Source organism: Biomphalaria glabrata, chromosome 15 (genome assembly GCF_947242115.1).
Source record: "Biomphalaria glabrata chromosome 15, xgBioGlab47.1, whole genome shotgun sequence".
Classification (NCBI taxonomy): domain Eukaryota; kingdom Metazoa; phylum Mollusca; class Gastropoda; family Planorbidae; genus Biomphalaria; species Biomphalaria glabrata.
This window is the reverse complement of record NC_074725.1, coordinates 18,967,370-18,992,116: the sequence shown is the minus strand read 5'-3', so window position 1 is coordinate 18,992,116 and position 24,747 is coordinate 18,967,370. Positions and strand designations below refer to the sequence as shown.

Below are 24,747 nucleotides of genomic sequence, written 5' to 3'. Positions count from 1 at the left end.
GCATGTTGTTATAAGGAGGTAAAACGTGTTGTTATAAGGAGGTAAAAGGTGTTGTTATAAGGAGGTAAAACATGTTGTTATAAGGAGGTAGAACATGTTGTTATAAGGAGGTGAAACATGTTGTTATAAGGAGGTAAAACGTGTTGTTATAAGGAGGTAAAACGTGTTGTTATAAGGAGGTAAAATGTGTTGTTATAAGGAGGTAAAATGTGTTGTTATAAGGAGGTAAAATGTGTTGTTATAAGGAGGTAAAATGTGTTGTTATAAGGAGGTAAAACGTGTTGTTATAAGGAGGTAAAACGTTTTGTTATAAGGAGGTGAAACATGTTGTTATAAGGAGGAGAAACATGTTGTTATAAGGTGGTAAAACATTTTGTTATAAGGAGGTAAAACATGTTGTTATAAGGAGGTGAAACATGTTGTTATAAGGAGGTGAAATATGTTGTTATAAGAAGGTGAAACATGTTATAAGGAGGTAAAACGTGTTGTTATAAGGAGGTAAAACGTTTTGTTATAAGGAGGTAAAACGTGTTGTTATAAGGAGGTGAAACATGTTGTTATAAGGAGGTGAAATATGTTGTTATAAGGAGGTAGAACATGTTGTTATAAGGAGGTGAAACATGTTGTTATAAGGAGGTAAAACGTGTTGTTATAAGGAGGTAAAACGTGTTGTTATAAGGAGGTAAAATGTGTTGTTATAAGGAGGTAAAATGTGTTGTTATAAGGAGGTAAAATGTGTTGTTATAAGGAGGTAAAATGTGTTGTTATAAGGAGGTAAAACGTGTTGTTATAAGGAGGTAAAACGTTTTGTTATAAGGAGGTGAAACATGTTGTTATAAGGAGGAGAAACATGTTGTTATAAGGTGGTAAAACATTTTGTTATAAGGAGGTAAAACATGTTGTTATAAGGAGGTGAAACATGTTGTTATAAGGAGGTGAAATATGTTGTTATAAGAAGGTGAAACATGTTATAAGGAGGTAAAACGTGTTGTTATAAGGAGGTAAAACGTTTTGTTATAAGGAGGTAAAACGTGTTGTTATAAGGAGGTGAAACATGTTGTTATAAGGAGGTGAAATATGTTGTTATAAGAAGGTGAAACATGCTATAAGGAGGTAAAACGTGTTGTTATAAGGAGGTAAAAGGTGTTGTTATAAGGAGGTAAAACATGTTGTTATAAGGAGGTAAAACGTGTTGTTATAAGGAGGTAAAACATGTTGTTATAAGGAGGTGAAACATGTTGTTATAAGGAGGTGAAACGTGTTGTTATAAGGAGGTAAAACATGTTGTTATAAGGAGGTGAAACATGTTGTTATAAGGAGGTGAAACGTGTTGTTATAAGGAGGTGAAACATGTTGTTATAAGGAGGTGAAACGTGCTGTTATAAGGAGGTGAAATATGTTGTTATAAGGAGGTGAAATATGTTGTTATAAGGAGGTGAAATATGTTGTTATAAGGAGGTGAAACATGTTGTTATAAGGAGGTGAAACGTGTTGTTATAAGGAGGTAAAACATGTTGTTATAAGGAGGTGAAACATGTTGTTATAAGGAGGTAAAACGTGTTGTTATAAGGAGGTAAAACGTGTTGTTATAAGGAGGTAAAACGTGTTGTTATAAGGAGGTAAAATGTGTTGTTATAAGGAGGTAAAATGTGTTGTTATAAGGAGGTAAAATGTGTTGTTATAAGGAGGTAAAATGTGTTGTTATAAGGAGGTAAAACGTGTTGTTATAAGGAGGTAAAACGTTTTGTTAAAAGGAGGTGAAACATGTTGTTATAAGGAGGTGAAACATGTTGTTATAAGGTGGTAAAACATTTTGTTATTAAGGAGGTAAAACATGTTGTTATAAGGAGGTGAAACATGTTGTTATAAGGAGGTGAAATATGTTGTTATAAGAAGGTGAAACATGTTATAAGGAGGTAAAACGTGTTGTTATAAGGAGGTAAAACGTTTTGTTATAAGGAGGTAAAACGTGTTGTTATAAGGAGGTGAAACATGTTGTTATAAGGAGGTGAAATATGTTGTTATAAGAAGGTGAAACATGTTATAAGGAGGTAAAACGTGTTGTTATAAGGAGGTAAAAGGTGTTGTTATAAGGAGGTAAAACATGTTGTTATAAGGAGGTAAAACGTGTTGTTATAAGGAGGTAAAACATGTTGTTATAAGGAGGTGAAACATGTTGTTATAAGCAGGTGAAACGTGTTGTTATAAGGAGGTAAAACATGTTGTTATAAGGAGGTGAAACATGTTGTTATAAGGAGGTGAAACGTGTTGTTATAAGGAGGTGAAACATGTTGTTATAAGGAGGTGAAACGTGTTGTTATAAGGAGGTGAAATATGTTGTTATAAGGAGGTGAAATATGTTGTTATAAGGAGGTGAAATATGTTGTTATAAGGAGGTGAAACATGTTGTTATAAGGAGGTGAAACGTGTTGTTATAAGGAGGTAAAACATGTTGTTATAAGGAGGTGAAACGTGTTGTTATAAGGAGGTAAAACATGTTGTTATAAGGAGGTGAAACATGTTGTTATAAGGAGGTGAAACATGTTGTTATAAGGTGGTAAAACATTTTGTTATAAGGAGGTAAAACATGTTGTTATAAGGAGGTGAAACATGTTGTTATAAGGAGGTAAAACGTTTTGTTATAAGGAGGTGAAACGTGTTGTTATAAGGAGGTAAAACGTTTTGTTATAAGGAGGTAAAACGTGTTGTTATAAGAAGGTGAAACATGTTATAAGGAGGTAAAACGTGTTGTTATAAGGAGGTAAAACGTTTTGTTATAAGGAGGTAAAACGTGTTGTTATAAGGAGGTGAAACATGTTGTTATAAGGAGGTGAAATATGTTGTTATAAGAAGGTGAAACATGTTATAAGGAGGTAAAACGTGTTGTTATAAGGAGGTAAAAGGTGTTGTTATAAGGAGGTAAAACATGTTGTTATAAGTTGGTAAAACGTGTTGTTATAAGGAGGTAAAACATGTTGTTATAAGGAGGTGAAACATGTTGTTATAAGGAGGTGAAACGTTTTGTTATAAGGAGGTGAAACGTGTTGTTATAAGGAGGTAAAACGTTTTGTTATAAGGAGGTAAAACGTGTTGTTATAAGAAAGTGAAACATGTTATAAGGAGGTAAAACGTGTTGTTATAAGGAGGTAAAACGTTTTGTTATAAGGAGGTAAAACGTGTTGTTATAAGGAGGTGAAACATGTTGTTATAAGGAGGTGAAATATGTTGTTATAAGAAGGTGAAACATGTTATAAGGAGGTAAAACGTGTTGTTATAAGGAGGTAAAAGGTGTTGTTATAAGGAGGTAAAACATGTTGTTATAAGTTGGTAAAACGTGTTGTTATAAGGAGGTAAAACATGTTGTTATAAGGAGGTGAAACATGTTGTTATAAGGAGGTGAAACGTGTTGTTATAAGGAGATAAAACATGTTGTTATAAGGAGGTGAAACATGTTGTTATAAGGAGGTGAAACGTGTTGTTATAAGGAGGTGAAACATGTTGTTATAAGGAGGTGAAATATGTTGTTATAAGGAGGTGAAACATGTTGTTATAAGGAGGTGAAACATGTTGTTAGAAGGAGGTGAAACGTGTTGTTATAAGGAGGTGAAACATGTTGTTATAAGGAGGTGAAACATGTTGTTCTATAGACATTTGTTTTTATGATTTACCCCTTACAACACCCTCCCTGTTAGTCTTTAGGGTTATGTCATTTGAAAATTAGGCATCGACCTCAAGTAATATTTCCTCTATATGCTGTCCATTTTAAACTGCAGAGACTGCTAACCCATTCATTTCATTTATCAGTACTTCCTGTCTGCTTATTCAGCCATGCATATCATTTTGTTTTGTTGTTTTTGATTGACTGGAGGAGGAGAGGGGGAAACGCGCACTTTTCTCTTCCATTATTTAAAGGTTGCTGCATGATTTTGAGTCTGTGAATGAAACATGGAAATGAAGACAATTTTCAGTCTTCTTTCCTTCTCTTTTCTTTCTTTCCCCATCTCTCTTTTTTCTCTTCTTCCCTCTCTTTCTTGTTATTTATCTATTTCTTTTTCCCTCTCTCTCTCTTTCTTTTTCACAGTTTTTTTCTCTCCCTCTCTCATTCTCGCTCGCTGTCACATTTTACTCTTTCTTTGTTTTCACTCTTTCTTTCTCTTTATCACTTGTTCTCTCGTTTATACTTTCTTATTTTCTTTAACTTTCTTTTTTTTTCTTTTTCACTCTCTTTCTCTCTCTTTCCAATTCTTTCACCATCTCTTCCTTTCTTCATCTTTCTATCTCTTACTGTCTCGTTGTCTCAATCTATCTCTTACTGTCTCGTTGCCTAAATCTATCTCTTACTGTCTCGTTGCCTAAATCTATCTCTTACTGTCTGGTTGCCTCAATCTATCTCTTACTGTCTCATTGTCTCAATCTTTCTCTTACTGTCTCGTTGCCTAAATCTATCTCTTACTGTCTCGTTGCCTAAATCTATCTCTTACTGTCTCATTGTCTCAATCTATCTCTTACTGTCTCATTGTCTCAATCTATCTCTTACTGTCTCATTGTCTCAATCTTTCTCTTACTGTCTCATTGTCTCAATCTATCTCTTACTGTCTCATTGTCTCAATCTATCTCTTACTGTCTCATTGTCTCAATCTATCTCTTACTGTCTCGTTGCCTAAATCTATCTCTTACTGTCTCATTGTTTCAATCTATCTCTTACTGTCTCGTTGCCTCAATCTATCTCTTACTATCTCATTGCCTCAATCTATCTCTTACTGTCTCATTGTCTCAATCTATCTCTTACTGTCTCATTGTCTCAATCTATCCCTTACTGTCTCGTTGCCTAAATCTATCTCTTACTGTCTCATTGTTTCAATCTATCTCTTACTGTCTCATTGTCTCAATCTATCTCTTACTGTCTCATTGTCTCAATCTATCTCTTACTGTCTCATTGTCTCAATCTATCTCTTACTGTCTCATTGTCTCAATCTATCTCTTACTGTCTCATTGTCCCAATACAAAAAGAAAGAAAAAACAATAATATTATTATTAGGCCAGCATTTCAAAGCCTTCAAAGATTCCAAACATCTAATCAAATGAGATCTGTAATATCTGTTCAACTTGAAGTGTATAATAATATAAAACAAATTTGAATCACACAATTAGAAATGGTGAATGGATGGAGTGGTTTTATATCCTTCGAGGAAAAGAAACACGGCACAGGGATTTCAATGGCATCTTTAAAACGCTCCTGAATCCACCCAACGTGAAGGCAGCTTGTCAACTCTGCTGGCCACAGCCCCCCCCCTCCCGGTTAACTTTCGGCCATAGAAACAGATGAGCTTTACTTCATCTGCCCCTACACTTCGCAAGGTCTGAAAGGGAGGTTACCTTTACTTTTCTATTCCATTGTTTTTCCAGACGTTCCTTCATAAGTGAACACGTTTATATTACGTCTTACTCGTACCTATGTGTTCATCGTTTATGTTAATGAAAGACTTCAACACTATCAGTCATTCAGGCAACCTGCTCCAATGGCACAAGAAGAGAAGGAGCATTTGTACGAATTTGTTCTAGCATATGGTAATGCTTCACTAAAAAAAAAGTATTTAAACCCTAACTTTTTGGTGTTTCAATAATTTTCATATTGCTTTGATAAGAGCAGTAAAATGGGACATTGTCGCGCTAAATTGACTAGCTAGCTTAACTTTCGGATGAAAACTTGTGTGGCATTGGTCTTGAAACGTTTTATTTGAAATTAGTTTCAGGACCGAGTTATACATAACTTTGTAATCTTGCATGCATAACACATTGACCTAATGCAATAACATAGTGATCTATTACAATAACATATTGATCTATTACAATAACATATCGCGGCGGCTGAGCACTAAAGCGCTTGGCTTCAGAACCGGCGGTCCCGGGTTCGAATCCTGATGAAGACTGGGATTTTTAATTTCGGGATCTGAGTCCACCCAGCTCTAATGGTACTTGGCATTAGTTGGGGAAAAGTACTTGGGGTTGGTCGTTGTGCTGGCGACATGACACCCTCGTTAACGTAGGCCACAGAAGCAGATGACCTTTACATCATCTGCCCTATAGACCACAAGGTCTGAAAGGAAAACTTTACTTTACATTCCAATAACATCTTGATTACTATCATACAATTACACGTAACAAGTTACTAAAACACCTCTGACTGACTAAATAGTGGTTCGCACAGATATTATTAATTATAATTACAATGGCAATTATAAAGATTAGGGATGAGTGCAGAGTTTCAAATGACTACGCAAACCTAGTTGCGACCTACATATTTTGTCACATCTAATGCAGACAAAGCCGTTATTCCCTGGGGGATCTTTTTAATTTTTTTTTCGTCTTCTGCGCCTGTCTTCGACAAGGGCTTTTCTTGGGCCCCCAAATGTGTGTCACACCTATATTATATACACCCCCCTTCTCTGTCCACGCTGCTGCAAGGGATCTGCGTGGTTAAATTTTATCAAGCGTAATCGTTGTTGTGACATGCGTGTGTTTTCCCATTAGCCTTGAATTCATCAGGACTAAAGGGGTTGGTAGCACCTCATTGTAACAGCGTGCAAACAATTCAGCGCGCTGAGGGTATAGCCTAGGATGATAAATGACTCTGTGGTCTCAGTTTGGTGACTATACGCAGTATAGTGTTAGGTCCCTTGGATCGTAGGACGTCACACTAACGTCAGCGCCAGAACATCTTGTGTTGATCAATGTTCTTATGGAAGTTAGGTAAATCAAAATAGCTTGAACGAGACTATAACAATTTTAATGTGCGAGAATGATCTACTCATATACATCTTAAAGTTTCCTGGGACCATGCTAGTACGTTGTAGGGAGGTCCTAGGTAACAGAGGCCTTACTTCGCAAAATATCTAATGAATTTAAATATTGATAAGAGTATATAGTTTGCTAAGTGTGTCGAAAATGTGCAAAAATATTTTAGCACTAGTTTTGGCTCATGATTTATTCATTTTTAAAAAATAACTTGTTTATTACCTAAAATCTGCCTGCGCGAAGAATCATCCTATCACTTAAAACACATACTATCTAAATCAGTGATGCCCACCTAAATGGACCTGCGGGCCATCTCAATTTCCGACACTCTTTTTTAACGACAACGACACAAAAAAAAAAACGATTTAAAATTGACATGAAAATGGCTTAATTTCTTTACTTAAAATGTGAGCAACATTGTAGTTAGCCTTAACACCGACTCGTTTTTTTTCTGCCTCTTTTGGGTAAATATTCTCATGGATCCTCCAATCTCTAGGCTTAGTTTAACAATCTTTATTCGCGGCTCAAACCAAGAATGTTGTCATATTTCTTTCATAATGCCTTTTATATGTTGTTCTTTTATAAACAGTCACACTTTCTTGAAAAATCAAATATGTTGGCTAATTATTATATTCCACACAAAAAAATAAGGATCCGTTCACTTTTCTGGTAGATTCTATATTCAGAATCCCATTTCCTAAACAGACAAATGTTAAAGATCATGGTAAAAATCCATCAGAGAAAAAGACAGGGCCCTAAAGTAGGTAGACATACATTTTTCAACCTTTTTAATTTAAAAAAAAAAAAAACAGTTCGGCGGACCAGATGGAACCACGATGCGGCCGGATCTGGCCCGCGGGCCGTATTTTGAGCATCACTGATCTAAATATAGGTATAGGCAACTTAACAGCGCAGCTGGGGTTTGTTTTAATTAAGGAAATGTAATCTCTCAGTGATAGATTTTTAAAGATTAAAAAATTTTAACTTATCAAATAAATTTCACTAAAATGCTGCATTTGTTTTTCAATGTATTTATTTATGGGGATCCTCAATGATATTTCCGTCTTCTGAACACCGGATACACCAAAAGTCTTGCTATTTATGTCTCCATGAAAATCTCCTTTTAGGATTTTGAATTTTCACAATAAAAGTAAATTTAGTAAATTTCACTATACAAGGTCTACTTCCTCTTAGATAGTACTGTCTCTATATAAAACGAAATTAATTAATTAATTACGACTCATTGATAAAATAGTTGGTCTTTTTTTTGTATTTGTTAGGGACAATGAATCATTATTTCAACAAGATCCGAGAACAGGAAAGGGGGTGCGTGTACCAAAACTTTGGCTTCAACAAGATATACCTGACATTATATTTGTTAAAAGGATGGCTTAGTTTATAAAGTAGATGGTTTCGACTTTCAAAGCGTCATTACATACAAGTGTGTTGCCTAAATGGCACAAAGGCAATATCGTGTTGAATAAGGAGGTAACGAAGTTAAATGTTATACAATCAACTCTTTTATCTGGGTTTCTTTTATCTAGTTTTCTTTGAGTTATCTCGGTTTCTTTTTAGTTGTTACATTCGGGCATGTTAAAATAGTAGTTTCAACTAGACAAAAATTAAGTACATTAAATAAGTTATTATAATAAAAAAAATAATTTTTCATTCAATTAACAGGATTAAAATGTTCAAGATTACCTAAGGTTCAAATCATATACGTCTGTATGAGGTCGTCTCGTCAATGGGACATTAAAATATAAGTCACGACCTGCATAGATGATATCCACTTTGGTGTACCCCAAATTAAATCTCGTAGACCACCAATTCATTTTTACACAATCGTAGACCCATTGGAAGTCGCCGTAGACCTCTGGGGTCTATATTGTCACTCTGGGAATTACTGTAGTAGGGCCTATAAAATAATCGGCCCGGCAATAACTCTGATAGCGAATGCAGCTCCATAATCAATTCATCGCGATATTATTTTTTATCAATCAAAACAAGACCAAGGCTGACATGCCAATTAAGGGCCAATCGCCATTTTATCCGTAAGTAATACGCTGGGCTCCAATGTTTCCGTAAATCTCTTTGTCTACATGTAAGAAATCCTACAATGTTCCCTCAGACGACAAGCAGGTCCTTGTGCATTGAGTTTGATTGGTCGCAGACAATCATGCTTGAAACATTTTGGTGTTGGTAGCGTGTAGTTCATAGCTTCTGATATTCGTGCTGAAATGGTTAAATCCTGTTTGTCTACCTACATGGCGGACCCATTTGTCATCACACAAATTCTTTTTGTAATCTTTTTGTTTGTTTGTTTGTTGTTGTTTTTATTTCTTGTTCATGGAGGTTTACGGGTACTTCATTGGCTCACTTCTATGTCTAGATTATTTTCTTTTCAAAATTTACCAAACACATAAGTTTTCAAAAGTTATTTGTAGAACCTCTTTCCATTTGGTCATTTTGTTTTACTTCGCAGTTGTAGTGCTGCTAATCAGCTTTTAGTTTTCCAAATACTTCTACGTCGTCTGCTCTAAATCTTAGATCTTAGTGTTCAAAGAATATGTGAAGCATGGTCTTGTATCTTAAGTGTTCAAAGGTTACGTGAAGCATGGTCTTGTATCTTAGTGTTCAAAGATTACGTGAAGCATGGTCTTGTATCTTAAGTGTTCAAAGGTTACGTGAAGCATGGTCTTGTATCTTAGTGTTCAAAGGTTACGTGAAGCATGGTCTTGTATCTTAGTGTTCAAAGATTACGTGAAGCATGGTCTTGTATCTTAAGTGTTCAAAGGTTACGTGAAGCATGGTCTTGTATCTTAGTGTTCAAAGGTTACGTGAAACATGGTCTTGTATCTTAAGTGTTCAAAGGTTACGTAAAGCATGGTCTTGTATCTTAGTGTTCAAAGGTTACGTGAAACATGGTCTTGTATCTTAGTGTTCAAAGATTACGTGAAACATGGTCTTGTATCTTAGTGTTCAAAGGTTACGTGAAGCATGGTCTTGTATCTTAGTGTTCAAAGATTACGTGAAACATGGTCTTGGATCTTAGTGTTCAAAGATTACGTGAAACATGGTCTTGGATCTTAGTGTTCAAAAGATTTTAAAGCATGATCTTGGATCTTAGTGATCAAAGATTGTGAAGCATGATATTGGATCTTAATGTTTAAAAATTGTGATCAGGACAGTATTGATCTATTCAACAATGGTATTGAGTTCTTAAGAAGATCCTTTCTATTCTCTAAATGGTTTACTTCCAACAGTCTATTAAGTTTTAAATGTTCATACCAGACTGTATTTATTTTCCATTTCGTCTCTGAGATTGTGCTAAGTCCTAAAGATTTCATTGATTCTCACTCTGTCTCATACTTCTTTTCTTTTTTCGTGATATGATTTTATTCCCATCAATCATGGTGCTCTCATATTCACGAGCTATCACACTGTAGATCTAGATCTGAGCAGAAGTGACCCGAAGTGTAAGGGTTAATTACCCTGTGAACTACTTTGTTTTTTTTTGGTCAGGATGTAATTAATCTCCCTGTTCAATAAAGTAGTGAGCTTAGAAGATAAGGTTTCCTTTCAACTTTACAACATTTTATACACGCACAGATTTAAAATTGATTAACATTTCTAAACACTCATTTTTCGTTTCTAAGCCATTGGAAGGAGAAGATCTATATCTTCTCTGAGCAGCCTCTTGGAATAATTAAATGGAGATCTAGAAACGTGTATTTACTTACTCACGTGACAGTCACGTGACTGTATTATCCTTTTTTTTTTCGAGGTAAATATTAGTTTTGAGCTGTTCTGGTTGACGGTAAGGGAAGTTGTCTCCCATGATGCTCATTCTTCAATGGTAAGGGGGAAAAATGTTCCAAGTATTTGGACCCTGTCTCAGTAGTTTGTTGCCTTAATGTTGTCAATACTACAATTGCACTCCTCTGTCTAGTAGGCTTACCTTGGTTGAGAGTGCTTCAGTGACTTTTTCTTTATTATATCAACCATGATGGACACCTGGTCGTGTGGTAGTTGCTTACGACTGTTGTCACTATGGTGCAGAAAATTCGTACCCTGCCTATATTCCCTGCGGTCCCGCAGGAGTTTGGGCACAATTGAAATAATCATCATTTTTTGAAAGATCGTCTGAAATGTACCGAATAGATAAATCCCTTCTTGGCTTGTTCTACTTTAATCATCCTATTGTTTTTACACTTCTGCGACTCTGGAGATACTCTCGAACCGATCATAAGAGACATACATGGTGGAAAAACTATAAATAGCTACGATTTCTTGATGTATCCGGTGTACAAAAAAAAAAGAAGTGTTGTTAAGCTGTTTTATTAAAAATGTCTAGTATCATTTTCAGCGCCTGCAGAACTACATTTTGAAAGCAGAAGATAATCTCTATAAATAACAGGAGCATTAGACATTCAATCTATAACTTACAAATTGATACGAAGATCAACTGTCACTCATTGAGATATTGTTCTTCTATTAAGTTGGCAACAGTGACGTTCAATTTAGTGTTGTTGACATTTTTTTTAGTTTCTTGTGAAAATATTGACTTAATCTGTTGCCTAAATGACCAAGCTGTGAAGGTTTTGCGTGAACATCTTGAAAGACTCTTGAAAGATGTAATCTAAAACTCAACAAGACAGTATGCGAATGGGCGAGGGCATGCTGTATTACAGGTGACCTTTCAGAAAATATCAAACATCGGACAGGAAGCAGAACAACAGAAGTAGAAAATTTGATACTAAAGAATTCTTGAGATACCGCAGAAAGTGTAGGCCTACAAAGCGGTGTGCACACAGTGATCATTTTCTGAATAAAATGAATGGCAATGTCTTCCATTTCGAAGATTAAGGATAAATGCAGTATATCATGTGGCCACGCAAACCCATTGTTATGGATGTGTGTATGTGTGTTTGTTTCTATGGAGACGGTGGTAAGAGGTTAGCGATTGGTTGTGCTAAGTTGTGCATGATTCAACATAGGTGCCAGTGTCGTCACTTGGTCTTAGGGGAGACGACTCCAGAACGTGAGACTGGATGGTTGTGTTATTGTAGTGTGTTAGATTTTGTTAAAATATATTATTACTAAAGTCTACTAAATTCATTTCATTTGATCACAAGTTAATTTTTTCTATATTTTAAGTAAATGTATATTTAGTTGGTTCACGAAAGGAAGTTATTCAAGTTATTTGAAGTGTTATTAGTTCAGATACATTGCGCCTACAACGGTTGAGTTGTCTACGAGCTGTTTGGTGCTACATGTCAACGACCGGTAACAACACCCAATCGCGACCGGCATTATTTTACCATCATCTGAATCAGACATAGTGGCACACATCCACAAACAATGATCTTACTTGCAAATGGAAAACATTCCTCACAGCGTGAACAAGATCGTCGACTAATAACTTCGCGACTACTCTCCGGTAAAACAGAACGGAGATTGAATATTCAACTGATAATTGAGTTTGATTAAAATGCTCATTGTCTTATAATATTATAACCTTTTGATTTTAACACTTTTTTTTTGTGATCCGTTATTGTATAAAACCTATCTATTATGTTCCACAATGTTCATCCTGAGTCACTTCTTCTTATTGCAGGGCTGTTCAAGTCACGAGATGTCCGTTATTTTAACAGCATGTAAGAACTCCAGACAAAGAGCCATTGAAAAAGCTCTGAAAAAGAAAGCCGAAAAAAAGTAACTATTTTACTTCGTTTTCAGTTGTATTAAATATATAAGACAACACACACACACACACGGAACAATAGGAACACAGGGCATCGCAGATATTTATCATGCAAAAAAAGCAATTCATACAAATATATTGGCAAAGTGCATTACAGATGAACATATGGGAATACATCATTTCATACAAATACACAGAATACAACATAACAAACAAATCTAAATAGAGCAGTGAGATTCATAACAAACGAATATTCCCATTTAACTAGTGTAACATCTTTAGTAAAATCACTCAATTTAGAAACTATTTGGAATAGAAGACCTACAAGTAAAGTAGCAATAACACATAAAACACTGAACCATAATCTTCAAATACAAAAACAAAGCCTAATAAAAAAAAAACAACTAAGAAAGACACAAAGATAACGAACGGCACATTCCTTGTTCCATATGCTAGGACAAATTTGTACAAATGCTCCTTCTTTCTTAGTGCTATTAGAGCATATAGCCAGCAAGGAAAAACCAATGACTTGGCAGAAATTTAAGTCATTGATTAACATGCTTGACTAGATTGACCTAGGAACACGCGTAGGACGTAATCATCTTCTAATTTTGAAATAACGTCTGAATTTCATAAGATAAGATTAATGTCTAGGAATACAGTATTCTATACAACCTATACAACTTCTCGGTTACGAAGCTGTATCCCAGTTGGCCACATTTTGCCTTGAAAATCACCAATGTCTTGAGCCATGGCTTTGGTCTAGCTCTACTGTATAAACACACAATACCTAAGCACTATTAGATTGATATTTTCTTTCATATGAAAAATTAACTCATTTTTAAAAATGTTCAACAACACATTGGAAGCTCTACAAATTTAAAACGAAGAGAAATCAATAAATACAGAAGGACATCAAACAAGGAGTGTCAGGGATGGAAACAAATCGATCATTCGGAGCAAACTTTAAATTTGAACCTTTCGAGTAAATGTATTTCATTTAATAGTGTCATTTCCCACACATACACATTCTCTCTCTCACTCAAAAAAAAAAAATACATACTCTCTCTCTTTCTCTCAAACACACACACATACACAAAACACTGTCAACTCGGTCTGATAAAAACGTGTATGGTGGCGACATTTCATTGAGATACTCACGACCAGGTAGGAGGGGACTGTGAAGGCAAAAAAAAAACAAAAAAAAAAAACAGGGGCGTAGCTAGGAATTTCCTATCATTTGAGGGCCCAGGGGCTTGACCTCTTTGGGGGCCCCTGCTTTTTGCCTCATATTTAATATTGAATGTGAAAAACACTCATTTGGGCCCCCACCTCAAGTGGAGGCCCGGTGGATTTTCAAATTCCCCCCCCCCCCCATCTTAGCTACGCCACTGAAAAAAATATTAATTTCATGTCAGGAGTTGTTAGTTCAATATAGCATGTATGGCTGGGAGTGCGGTGTAAAGCGCTTGGCTATTTAACAAGGGGTCTACAGTTCGAATCCCGAATTTTTAATAGTCGATTTTACCCCCTCCTCCAATGTTTACAAAAGTAATAGAAAATAGCATTTTATAGGCACATGAAAGACACGCTATAATACAAAGCAATAATAGGATTAGATTTCTTTATTTGTCAATCTGTAACAATCACTAGAACAAGGCGATTGAAATACTACTAGGATATTTATAATATTCATATGCAGCTTCAAGTCCGCAGTTAACTAAACATAAAATGGGTCTCGTTTAAGTTTTTACACCATAATTTCATAAACGAATTGATCGCATGGAGGCGCGGTGGCTGAGCGGTAAAGGGCTTGGCTTCTGAATCGGGGGTCCCGGATTTGAGTTTGAATCCTGGTGAAGACATGGATTTTTAATTTCAGGATCTTTGGGGCGCCTCTGAGTCTACCCAGCTCTAATGGGTATTTGACATTAGTTGGGGAAAAGTAAAGGCGGTTGGTCGTTGTGTTGGCCACATGACACCCTCATTAACCGTAGGCCAAAGAAACAGATGACCTTTACATCATCTGCCCTATTCAACATTTGAATCCTTTGCCTGGTCCTGTTTATAATTCATTGCTGATCTCCTTCGGTCATGGAACAAGCTCGTCTTATAGAAATGAGGTGACAGCATGGATATTAACGATGTCTCCTACAGAGCAGCTCTTCCACAACGGCAGGTACCGATACAGTTTGGAATCAGCGGCGTCGCAGACTCTGCAAGGGTGTGACACTGTGTGCTGCAAGATATCTGAGGTTCACCGACTCCGGATTTTTCTTTAAGATTGTCTTCCGAAGCCTTTCCCATGTTTGGGTATAACCTCTAGGCAAATCATTCTTCGTTAGTGCTATTAGAGCATGGAATGGGTTGCCTGAATTAGCTAGGAAAACCAATGACCTGGCAAAATTGAATTCGTTGATTAACATACATGACTAGATTCAGGGCCGGTCTTAGGCCACTGCAACCTATGCGGTCGCAGTGGGCCCCGCGCTTCCATAGGCCCCGCGCTAATTCTAGGTGTACTTATTAAATTGCAGAATACATACGAAAAAGTCATGGAAAGCTCCTGAACTTATTAAAATCTTCTGAAAACTCATAAAAATCTCCTGAAAATAGTCAAAATTGTCATTTGTGGGTGTCATTCATTAAGTAAAACGCCAATCCTACGCGCGATTAAAGAAAAAAGGCAGAAAAAAGGCATTGTCAGCTTTCATGTAATAAAATGTAATAATCGGGCAAATTTTCACCTTAATCGGAAGTTACAATTCTTTATTTATTTTTATAGTCACTGGCATATAAATATGCCATAGGTGCAATGTTCGTAAATTAAAGTTAATTTGATAGCTATTTTGTTCTTAGTAAAGAATTTCAAAAAATTCTAAGTCGAACCTTTTTTCTAATACAAAATCTTAATTTTCACTTATTACCCTTATTCCCACCTAGACTAGGCCCCGCGCAATCAGTTTCGCATAGGGCACCGCAATTGTTAGGACCGGCCCTGAGTCTAGATTGACTTAGGAACACACGTAGGACGTAATCATCTTCTTTTTTTTTTTTTTGAAGTAACGTCTGTATTTCATAAGATAAGATAAAATGACTTTTAGGCGCCAGTTGGTCGCTTTTGCCCTTCTGCTCAAATATTGAAGAGAATTTCAAAGCATTAACAATTTCCAGCATGAAATCACATTGGTCGTTTAATGATTTCTTGTTCAACAGGCTACATTCAAAGAAACTTGAATTATTCAAATCTCATCGATATTAGTATTATTTTCTTTTTTATCCATTTATTGAAAATATATATATATATATACCATAGCCTTCTTCCCACAATGCATGATAAAAACACCGAAATCACGTATTAAATTTGAAAAAAAAAAATTGATCAACATTGAATTTGGATATATCGATATTTACTTTCTTCTCACGATCTTTTTTTATTGTTCACCAAGAGCTTTGTCTCAAGCAGTATCGATCCCAAAAAATGTATTGATTCTAGCGTGTTATTTTTTTTTCACTGAATAAAAAAGCCTCACTCTGTGCAGACGACAATAATCATTTTTGTTGGCCTTGAAAACTTAACAAAAAATTGAACTTTATTTCTTATGGATGTATTTATTGCAATTTAACGAGCTTAAACTGAATGCAGGGAAAATATAGTCATTAATAATCATCTACAAAAGCCCTCATAATGTCCAGACCTATATACTTGATTTTTTTTTCAAGAATGCTGAAGAAAGTAATTGAGACCCGAGTCTGATTAAACACAATTTCAACAAATAAAATATAAAATTAAATTTAAAAAAAAAAGCTTATATAGAATGAAATTGCATCAATTATTTTGAATCAATCATGTAATTAATTGTTAATAGATGTAAACTAACATTAATAAATGTGTGCAATTGAACATATTTGTATTCATCAATATTCTTGAGCTAGCTATTCAACCCGTTTAAACGAGACTGTGACAGGCATCCGCTGTCATGAGCAAACTGGAAAATCTGGAAGATTGACATCAGCTGCCAACTAAAATTAAATATGTATTCTACACTAGTGGTCTCCCTACTTCTATATGGTTGTGAAAGTTGGACACTGAACGCTGAGGCTGAAAGAATTCCAGCCTTTGGGAGTAAATGCTACAGAGAAATGCTGAGTATCACATACCAGGAAAATAAGACAAATGAGTTTGTACTTTTACAAGTCAACACTCTGGCTAGCAAAAAGGAAAGACCAATGCTGTTAAGAGACGAAAGCTGAACTGGTTTGGTCATTCTTATCTTATAAAATACAGACGTTACTTCATTGTATTTGTAAGACATGAGAACTGTGTCAAAAGTCATCCCTCAAGGCACAAAGAAAGGGCCGAGAAAAGCTGGCTGGACAACGTAAAAGATCAGCCTCTCTCTCTCTTGATATCTTGCTAATAACAGCTGGTGACGGGAAAATTGGTTACGCTCTCTCTCTCACAACACCGTAGGACGGAAGTCAAGGGAAATATGAGATGATGGATGAGTTGATTCAAGTACTTATAAAAATAGAAGGTTTTATAGACTCTAGTATTGTTAATAAAATATTTGTAGCGAACGATCTAATTCTACCCTTTGCCTAATACATTCCTTTTTTTTTTTAAAATTATTACGACTAAATGATTAACTAATGGGCTTTGTTGCTGCACATAAAAATTATATATGTGAGAGATGCGAATAGCCAAAATTTTCAGGAAAAGAAATTACAAAAGTCATTTCTCTATAGAAGAAGTTACGAAAGTTACATAAACATTGTAATATCTAAAGAAAACAAAAAAAAAAAACCTATGGTCATACATTAAGTCTAAGAAAACGGAAACAACAGGCATAGCGCCATTAAAAGGAGAAGACAACTTAACACATAATGATAATGAAACTAAAGCTAAATCCTAAACAAATACTTTGCATCAGCATTCTCAGCCCCAGGAGACAAAGACATATTACTGAATTTGAACCAAGTAGACAACATAGGAGATATAGAAGTACAAGTAAAGGGAATCCGAAAACTATTAGCCAACATCAAACCAAATAAAGCGTCTGGACCTGATGGTATTCCAGCTAGACTACTCAAAGAACTAAGCAATGAGCTAACACCAGTGTTTAAAATACTTTTTCAGGCATCTCTTAACCAGGGCAGAGTACCAAGGGACTGGAAAGAAGCTAATGTCACCCCTCTATTTAAAAAAGGAGAAAAATCAGACCCAGAAAACTACAGACCAGTATCACTTACCAGCATCACATGTAAAATCCTAGAACACATAATATGTAGTAACATCATAAACCACTTAGACAAACATAATGTCCTTACACCATACCAACATGGCTTTAGGAAATATAGATCATGTGAAACACAACTAATAGGACTAATTGATGATTTTTCAAAAGGTTTAGATAATAGTGAACAAATAGATGCTATCTTACTAGATTTTTCTAAGGCTTTTGACAAAGTTCACCACCATAGTTTGCTTAAAAAATTAAAATATTTCGGCATTAATGGTCCACTGCATCAGTGGATTAAAGATTTTCTGATATGGAGAGAACAAACTGTAATAATAAATGGCTCTAAATCAACACCGATAACAGTAAACTCAGGTGTACCTCAAGGAACAGTCTTGGGTCCACTACTATTTTTAATTTACATAAATGATTTACCAAATTGCATTACTTCAGGAACAAAAGTCAGATTATTTGCAGACGATTGCATAATATATAGAACAATAAAAACAACACAAGACACAGATTTTTACAAAGAGAATTAGATGAATTACAGAAATGGGAATCAAATTGGAGCATGTCTTTCCACCCAGAAAAATGTCAGTTGCTAAGAGTAACAAAAAAACTAAAACAAATTAATTCCACTTATCTTATTCATGGCAAACCAGTAACACAGACTAAAAACGCAAAATACCTAGGTGTTATAATAAATGAAAACTGTCATGGAATCCCCATATTGATGAAGCTATCAATCAAACAAAGCATTAGGGTTTATTAAAAGAAATTTCTATAAATCAAATAAGAACATAAAACGAAAATGTTATTTAACCTTGGTTAGGCCAATAATAGAATATGCATCCTCTGTTTGGGACCCCTCAACTTAAGAAAACATTAAGAAACTGGAACAGACACAAAATAGAGCAGTGAGTTTCTTAACAAACGAATATTTACATTTAACTAGAGTAACACCTTTAGTAAAATCACTAAATTTAGAAAGCCTTCAGCACAGAAGACTCAAAAGTAAAGTAGCAATTATAGATAAAACACTGAACCATAATCTTCAAATACAAAAACAAAATGTAATAAAATACTCAGAAAGACACAAAGATTAAGGCACATTTCTCATCCCATATGCTAGGACAAATTTGTACAAATACTCCTTCTTCCCTAGTGCTATTAGAGCATGGAATGGGTTGCCTGAGCAGAATTTAAGTCATTGGTTAATATGCATGACTGAATGCATGACGCGTAGGACGTAATCATCTTCTTTTTTGAAGTAACGTCTGTATTATATAAGATAAGATAAGATAAGATGACAATGACTAATTGTACAAACTTTCAACCCAGAATGGAAAGTGGGAGAAATAACGTGTTCAAGATTTCACCCAGACAGACAGACAGACAGACAGACGGAGTTATATAACCTTTGTTTAAAACAAAAAAGATTTGTTAAAAAAATGACGGTCAAGATTACCTTGTATCAAATGTAATAGGAATTGGCTTTTACTTTTGATTTTTTGTTCTAGCTTACACACTCTTTGTTGGCGTACATTTAGACTCACTGAGCACTGGCGTACATTTAGACTCACTGAGCACTGGCGTACATTTAGACTCACTGAGCACTGGCGTACATTTAGACTCACTGAGCACTGGCGTACATTTAGACTCACTGAGCACTGGTGTACATTTAGACTCACTGAGCACTGGCGTACATTTAGACTCACTGAGCACTGGTGTACATTTAGACTCACTGAGCACTGGCGTACATTTAGACTCACTGAGCACTGGCGTACATTTAGACTCACTGAGCACTGGCGTACATTTAGACTCACTGAGCACTGGCGTACATTTAGACTCACTGAGCACTGGCGTACATTTAGACTCACTGAGCACTGGCGTACATTTAGACTCACTGAGCACTGGCGTACATTTAGACTCACTGAGCACTGGCGTACATTTAGACTCACTGAGCACTGGCGTACATTTAGACTCACTGAGCACTGGCGTACATTTAGACTCACTGAGCACTGGCGTACATTTAGACTCACTGAGCACTGGCGTACATTTAGACTCACTGAGCACTGGCGTACATTTAGACTCACTGAGCACTGGCGTACATTTAGACTCACTGAGCACTGGCGTACATTTAGACTCACTGAGCACTGGCGTACATTTAGACTCACTGAGCACTGGCGTACATTTAGACTCACTGAGCACTGGCGTACATTTAGACTCACTGAGCACTGGCGTACATTTAGACTCACTGAGCACTGGCGTACATTTAGACTCACTGAGCACTGGCGTACATTTAGACTCACTGAGCACTGGCGTACATTTAGACTCACTGAGCACTGGCGTACATTTAGACTCACTGAGCACTCTTTTCTCCCCCCCCCCTCCTCCCTCAGAGAACAATTTAAGTAGCTCCAGCGAGCGGTTCTTTCACGGGGTCTTTCCTATATCGGTACTGCTCCAGTTCCACAACGAACACTAAACATTGTTCAACCACAATCATTGATCTAAGGCATCGATTTTTTTCTGCACATGTTAGATGTTAGATTGCATTCAGAACAATGCTATCTCTTGTGGATCTTAAAACAATGCATCTGCTTAGCTGCACACACTTCTCGCGCCGTCCCAGTGGATTGATGGGTAGATTTTTTTCCCCGTGTAATTTGTCCCGAGAAACATTACCGCCTTAGTACTTACTTACTTACTAGCTAGTAATTTTTTTTTTCTAAAAAAAAAAAAAGCTTATACCTCTTATTACACCGCCTGTCTGGCAAGATTCTTGTACACATGTATTTCTCCCACTTCCCATTCTCCGATCAAGCTGAAACTTTGCAAAATTATTCATTATCGATGACAACACTTAAATCAATCAAAATATTAACATATTATTTAATTAATTAGTGGTTTAAAAAATGTATATAGAAAAGGGAAATACATATTGCAATATTGAGAAATTGTAGTAATTGCGATGTTCTTTTTCTTTGAAAAACTTCGTCAAAAAAAAAGTAATTTATTATATTTTGCATGTTTTGTTAGTATTACAAAGTTTCTAAAACTCACTTTGTCTGTTTCTCTGTCGATCTGGTTAATTCTTGACACATTATTTCTGCCACACACAATTTCGGATAAAGTTGAAATTTTCCACAATTTTTTCTTGTACCTTACATTACAAGAATCAATCAAAACATTGATCAACTAGCTAATTAACTATTGGTAATTAATTATTTTGTTTGGTATCGAACAAGGGAAAGACATTGTAGTTGACTGATGTGGTGGTTTTGAATTAGTCCCCTTTATACTTTGTGTTGAGAATTAGGTCGTCGCTAAAAAGTTTGAAGCTAACAATAGATAGCTATGAAACCTTCTATTTTCATAAGCACATCGCTAGCACAGTGGTTATTGTATTGGCTTAAGGAGGTTTGATCCCTCGAGTTAGAATTTAAGAAAACCTTATCCCAGATACCCCCTCCCTCCACTGGTTCACAAATGAGATTGGACCATAGCACCCTGAGCATGCTATAAGCATGAAAGTAGCGCTCTATAAAAGCTAATACTGCAAACATCTTTGATCTTCGGACTCGATGACAAAGCCTTATTAGGCTATGATTAGATATTTATGTATCTTTCTATCCAATCTAATTCTCTCTTCGTCAATTTCAGGCGACTGAAAAGGGAAGCTGCCAGAAATCAACTGACTGAGAAACTTGGTCTTGACGACTTGGAGGATGTCCACAATCTCAAGATATGGACATTTATGTTAAACGGGGAACCCACCAGCGTTGTTTTACGTAAGACTATCTTACTTCTTGTTTAAACTAATCATACTATTTCAAAGTGATCACTTAGACTGTAACATAGGCCTACTCGCGCTGTGAATTGCATCTGTTGTATGAACTTGTTTGAAGTGTTTGCTATTCAATAATGTTTGAAACTAATACTTTACAGTACACCATAAACTATAAACGTTCTTTGTACTGTGTTAACAGGTTTCTATTTATAAGAAAATGCTTGAATATCAATTATTTAATTGTTCGGCCGTTCAATCAGTGCAAATGAAATAACTAGAATTAATGAACCTTCTCGAATTGGGAACTTGCAGTATGATGGAGAAAAAAAAAAGATGTTTTTTTTAATGATCTGAATATTGTTAGGGCTACTGTACAGCCAATCTTATTATAGGTTCTAAATATCGTTTTGGCGGGCAATTTTTCCAGACATTTTTTTGTGTTCCCTATGTCTATCTTTCTGTTAAAAGCTAAAAAAAAAAAAAACTAAAGCACTAACAATCCGACTTCTCCTTCATTGTGCTCGATATAGCTGCAACGGCTATGTTTATCCTTCTACGCTATTCTTTACCATTCTGCTTTTAAAATTAATGTATACATATTATATACACTTACATACCGGTATGAGCCATTTTTAAAACAGGAATATAAAGGAAGTTCAGCAAGGTCTTTTATTTAAAAAAAACATATCAAAGGCTAAACGTACACCTGGCGCATGCGTAAAACAGACATGACGCACATGACGCGTATATGTTAAGCAGACGTACACCACGCGACCTAAAGACACGAGTGACACCACAATAAGCCAGTGATACGGCGCACTGTGAGACATCAGATACTCAAACACAGACTTGTGTGTACGACCTAGGAATAAAGATTGTCACGCACAAACACTGGGGCACATTTGATAAATACATAAATTTACATAATTTTTTTTTAAAAAACGTGTCTGTGACATTAAGAATTATTTACTTGATTGATTGCGATGATTTGATACCAGCGGGTTATAGAGTGCAATGATAAAATGTATTGATTATCGACTTTTGGTCAAGGTTTATTTCTTTATAGTTTTTTAAATAATAAAATCATGTTTACCTATTATATGTCAGTGTCAGTAGTGTAGTTTACTCTTTATGTGCCTGAGTCGGGATTAAAAATGGTTAAAGTATTTTTTTTAACGAGCGCAGTGAACAAACAATTTGAAACTGTCAGGTAGAGTTGAGCCATATGCTCTTGAAACTCTAGGCCAGCTAAAGCGAACAAGAGCTCCTTCTCACCGGCCTGATTGAACAGTGTGCTCTGTCTGGCGGAGGGTCTTACGATTGTCTATTTTGACGCTGTCATTTCCAGTGACACGGTCACTCCGGACTCGTGGACTAGAGACGCGGCCGGAGGCCGCGTACACCGGGAACTTCCGCCATTTTTCTATTTTATAATAGACTAACAGTGTGGGACACGCCATTCGTGTAACAGCCCCTTGAGAAACAGCGCCTGGATTGTTGACAAGGTTGTGAAAGCTCGTTTACAACCCCGCACAGTGCAATGGGGATAGTCTTGCACCCCTTGGGAGTATTGTTTCGCTACACATTTGGCCTAATCGTTTCCTCTTACAATCGTTTCCACCCGGGCGCCACTATGAGGCACGGTAGTATGGCCGGGAGTGAACGAAAAAACTTTTATTAAGGCTGCAAATCTACCTCTTCATCACCTCAGGTCCCGACTCGGGCATAAGCCACTGCCCAACTTCCACCCTGCTTCTTGGTTCTGGGCGAGTCTCTTTAACTGTCCCCCCATCTTGACTATCTGCTTGGCATATGCATCCTAATCTTGGTGCCATCTATTTCTGGGCCGTCCTCTCTTCCTATTTTCTCGGGGTGTCCTATGTGGGGGCTTGTGATGTTGGATGCAAGCTTGTGAAGGGTCTGATCTCTCTATCGTCTCATAAGGATATCTTCACCAAAAGATGTAAATGAGAAAATTGATGATTGTTGAGAAGGACATTTCTGTATCTCCTTGTGAAGTCTTGAATGGCTGCATGGTCGTGTACTTTGCACTTCGGACATTCATCACGATTCTGTCGAGTTCGAACCCTACCCACATCCATACTGTTGCTCATCAGGACGTCTATAAAGGATGTAATAATAATCTTTAGCTCTGAAGGAACGCCCAAACCTTTGAAATCAAACAAAGCCCTCAAGTTATCAGTAAGTTGCACTGCTTGGTGAAGATTTCCTGTTATTGAATGGAGCAGAGCGGTGCAAAGACTTCTTGCAAGACCATTCGTAAGAGAAGGCCTGAACACAGACCTGCAACGTCACAACCTGTGTGAAGTTTAGACCAATAGCTCGTTGCCACGTCACATGTCTGTACGACGTAGCAATGAACTATTGGTCTAAGCTGCCCACGGGTTGTGACGTTGCAGGTCAGTGTTCAGGTCTTCTGTAACGATTGGTCTCCATTGTTGAGTGTGATGACGTCAGAAGAGAGCTAGCTGACAGCAGAAATACAGGTCGACACTGATTTTTTATGTAGAGTTTAGTTTTGTAAAGGGCTATCGATTTTAAAAATAAACTACACTAGTTATTTAGTTCGATGTTTATGGTCCGATTAGATATAAAAATGTTAGTACAATGAGGTATCACAATTGATTCTTGATCTACACGTCTGAAGCAAGGGTACATTGTGTCGTGTGTGCAACTTTCTTTTGATGCCTTCCCCCCCCCCCAAAAAAAAAGTAATATAAAAAGTGTTGTTTTTTCATCAATTCCTTCTTTATGAAGCTGATAGTGATCTACAAATTCTCAATCTCTTTATTTCTTGTAGTTTATTGTGAGGACTATTTCCAGTGAGCTTGCACAATCAAGTGCTTCTAATACAGTCCATAGTGGGATTAAAAAGATTGCCTTTAACCCTAGTGTGCTGAGTTGTTTTACAATGAGTGCAAACAAAATGGAATAACATTCTGATGAGGCTAAACTACCACGCGTCTTAAGGGTTAATTACGTGAAGGAGGGGTGAGGGGTTAATGGCCAGGCGGGGGAAGAGAATTTCTTAGACTTTTATTTCTTTTTTGCTCTTCAGATCTAGATACACTGGAAGTTGCATGGAACGGCGATCAAGTCGAATCAACGGTAAGTATTACCTACCAATCAATAGACCTATATCTCTAAATACTCAATAAGCAAAATAAATCAATAATCAATACATTTATTCG

The 24,747-nt window shown here is 36.3% G+C and overlaps 1 protein-coding gene across 2 annotated transcripts in view; it reads left to right on the top strand.

The window, feature by feature from the left end:
- LOC106056404 (uncharacterized) overlaps nucleotides 1-24,747 on the top strand; it is a 33,715-nt gene that overhangs the window by 3,352 nt on the left and 5,616 nt on the right. Inside the window, exons 1-4 of one of the 2 annotated variants that reach the window (XM_056012250.1) lie at nucleotides 6,610-6,750; nucleotides 12,413-12,510; nucleotides 21,409-21,536; nucleotides 24,615-24,664. In XM_056012250.1, coding sequence (XP_055868225.1) covers nucleotides 12,431-12,510; nucleotides 21,409-21,536; nucleotides 24,615-24,664 — 258 coding nt within the window. In that variant the 5' untranslated portion in view covers nucleotides 6,610-6,750; nucleotides 12,413-12,430. Of the gene's footprint in view, nucleotides 1-6,609; nucleotides 6,751-12,412; nucleotides 12,511-21,408; nucleotides 21,537-24,614; nucleotides 24,665-24,747 lie in introns of those variants that run through there. The other variant, XM_056012249.1, reaches the window with a different exon arrangement.